Below are 2500 nucleotides of genomic sequence, written 5' to 3' on the forward strand. Positions count from 1 at the left end.
AAATGAATACGAAAGAAGAAAGAGAATGAAGTAATATTAGACGACATTGAAGAAGCAGAGAAGAAGAGGAAGGAAAGAGAAAGGAAAAAATGAAGACGAAGAGAAAGAGAATGAAGTATTATTAGAACAAGAAGAAGCAGTAGAAGAGGAAAGAAAGAGAAAGAAAAGGGAAGACGAAGCGAAAGAGTATGAAGTGATATTACAAGACGGAGAAGAAGAAGAAGAAAGAGAAAGGAAAAAGGAAAGACGAAGAGAAAGAGAATGAGGTAACAATAGAAGACGAAGATGCAGAAGAAGAAGGAGAAGAAGAAAATAGAAGAAAAAAGAATTGTGTGTTTGTATTCCCCGCCGTAGCCTGCCCTCGGCCTCCCTCGCCTTGCCAAGTGGGGCGTGTCAGGCCGTAGACTTTCTCTCCTGACACTCGCAGGGCACCGGGGGGGGGGGGGGGGCGCCGTGCATTCCTTGCGGGCGCCGAGCCAAGTCTTGAAGGCAGAGGGGGGGGGGAAGGGGAGGCAGAGGGAGAGACACACATGAATATATATATGTATAATTATTCATTCATTTGTTTATACATATACATATATTCATGCATGTACATTTATCTATCTATATATCTATATGTATATGTATGTTTGTGCGTGCGTGAGTGCGTGCGCGTGTGTGTGTAAGTGCGTTGGTGTGTGTGTGTGTGCGTGTCCATGTGTGTCCCTACGTGCGTGAGTGTGTGTGTGCGTGCGTGCGTGCGTGCGTGCGTGTGTGCATGTGTGCGTGTGTGTGTGTGTTTGCGTGTGTTTGCGTGCGCGTGTGTGTATGTGTGTGTGTGTGTGTGTGTGTGTGTGTGTGTCTGTGTATGTGTGCGCGCGTGCGTGTGTGTATGTGTGCGCGCTGGTGTGTAAAAGATGTCATTTACAACCACCGCCTTTCCAAGTCATGCTAAAAATATAACAAAGGGCGACTGAGATTATTACGTAACAATTATTACAAAAGTTTAGCTACATTAAGGAACATTATTTTTATGTGAATTCACAGCCATTATTTTCCAGATTTTTTTTCGATCTATGTAATAGTTATTTATCTCACACTCGTGTACGTCTGTGTGTACACGGATGCATGTACGCTCGCTCATGCATTCTCAGAGTCGGCATTCACGCCCCCGCCCACATGGGAGTGACCGCCCGCCCCTCTCTCTCTCCCCACAGCATCGGGTCCATCGCCTCCACGCCCGGATGCAGCAAGGTCCCCACGCCCACGTCCAGCCCGCAGTACCGCGTCGTCATGATCGGGGCGGCGGCGGTCGGGAAGTCCACGCTCATCACGCAGTTTATGACGTCAGAGTACATGTGCGCCTACGATGACTCGCCAGGTGAGGAGCGTGGGCGGCGGGCGGGTGGGCGGGTGGGTGGGTGGGCGTCCTCTTGTTTTGTTGTTGTTGTTGTTGTTTGTCTCCCTTTCTCTCGGGCGGCGGGCGGATGGGCGGGTGGGTGGGTGGGTGGGTGGGCGTTCTCTTGTTGTTGTTTTTGTTGTTGTTTGTCTCCCTTTCTCTCTTGTCTTTATCTTGTTCTTTCTTTTTGTCTCTCTGTCTTTCTCCCTTTCTCTCTCTCCTATTCTCGTTTTCACTCTTCTTTTTTGCTTCGGGCATGCGGTCTCTCTCTCTATCTAGATATTTTATTTCTCTCTCTCTCTCTCTCTCTCTCTCTCTCTCTCTCTCTCTCTCTCTCTCTCTCTCTCTCTCTCTCTCTCTCTCTCTCTCCTCTCTCCCTCTCTCCCTCTCCTCCCTCTCTCTCTCTCTCTCTCTCTCTCTCTCTCTCTCTCTCTCTCTCTCTCTCTCTCTCTCTCTCTCTCTCTCTCTCTCTCTGTCACTTCCTCCCACTCTCGTTACCTCTCTTTCTTCCTTTTTTCCTTTATTTATTTTTCGATCTTTTTCTGTCTTTATTCATTTTCCTTTTCCTTTTTTTGTCGGGGACAAATTTCGGATTTCGGATTTTGTTGTCGTCTTTATCATTATTCGTTATGATTGATGTTGTGAAGTTGATGGTGGTGATGTTGCCTATTGTGCTTTTTTATTGTTATTGATGGTTATGATGTTATTGTCAATGTTCTTAATGTTCGTGATGACGTTGTGGTTGTTCCTTTTATCATTGATGAGAACGTTGATGTTTTGCAATGTTATTTTTGTTAATTCTCTTGTTATTGAGGTTGTTTTTTCTGTGTCGTTTCTAATGCTGTTCGTTGAAAAAAAAAAATATATATATATATATATATATATATATATATATATATATATATATATATATATATATATATATACATATATATATATATATATATATATATATATATACATATATATATATATATATATATATATACATATATATATATATATATATATATATATATATATATATATATATATATATGGTATATATATGCATATATATATATGTATATATATATATATATATATTTTTTGGTATTTTTGTTCTGAAATTTTCCTGTC

General features: G+C 42.0%; 1 protein-coding gene across 2 annotated transcripts in view; it reads left to right on the forward strand.

Annotated features, from left to right (window-relative positions):
• The window catches only part of LOC113804851 (uncharacterized), a 135018-nt gene that overhangs the window by 87531 nt on the left and 44987 nt on the right, over positions 1-2500 (forward strand). For both annotated transcript variants that reach the window (XM_070135762.1, XM_070135764.1), the window contains exon 5: positions 1200-1363. In XM_070135762.1, the coding sequence (XP_069991863.1) occupies positions 1200-1363 (164 nt within the window). The remainder of the gene's footprint in view (positions 1-1199; positions 1364-2500) is intronic.

Source organism: Penaeus vannamei, chromosome 21, assembly GCF_042767895.1.
Source record: "Penaeus vannamei isolate JL-2024 chromosome 21, ASM4276789v1, whole genome shotgun sequence".
Taxonomy (NCBI): domain Eukaryota; kingdom Metazoa; phylum Arthropoda; class Malacostraca; order Decapoda; family Penaeidae; genus Penaeus; species Penaeus vannamei.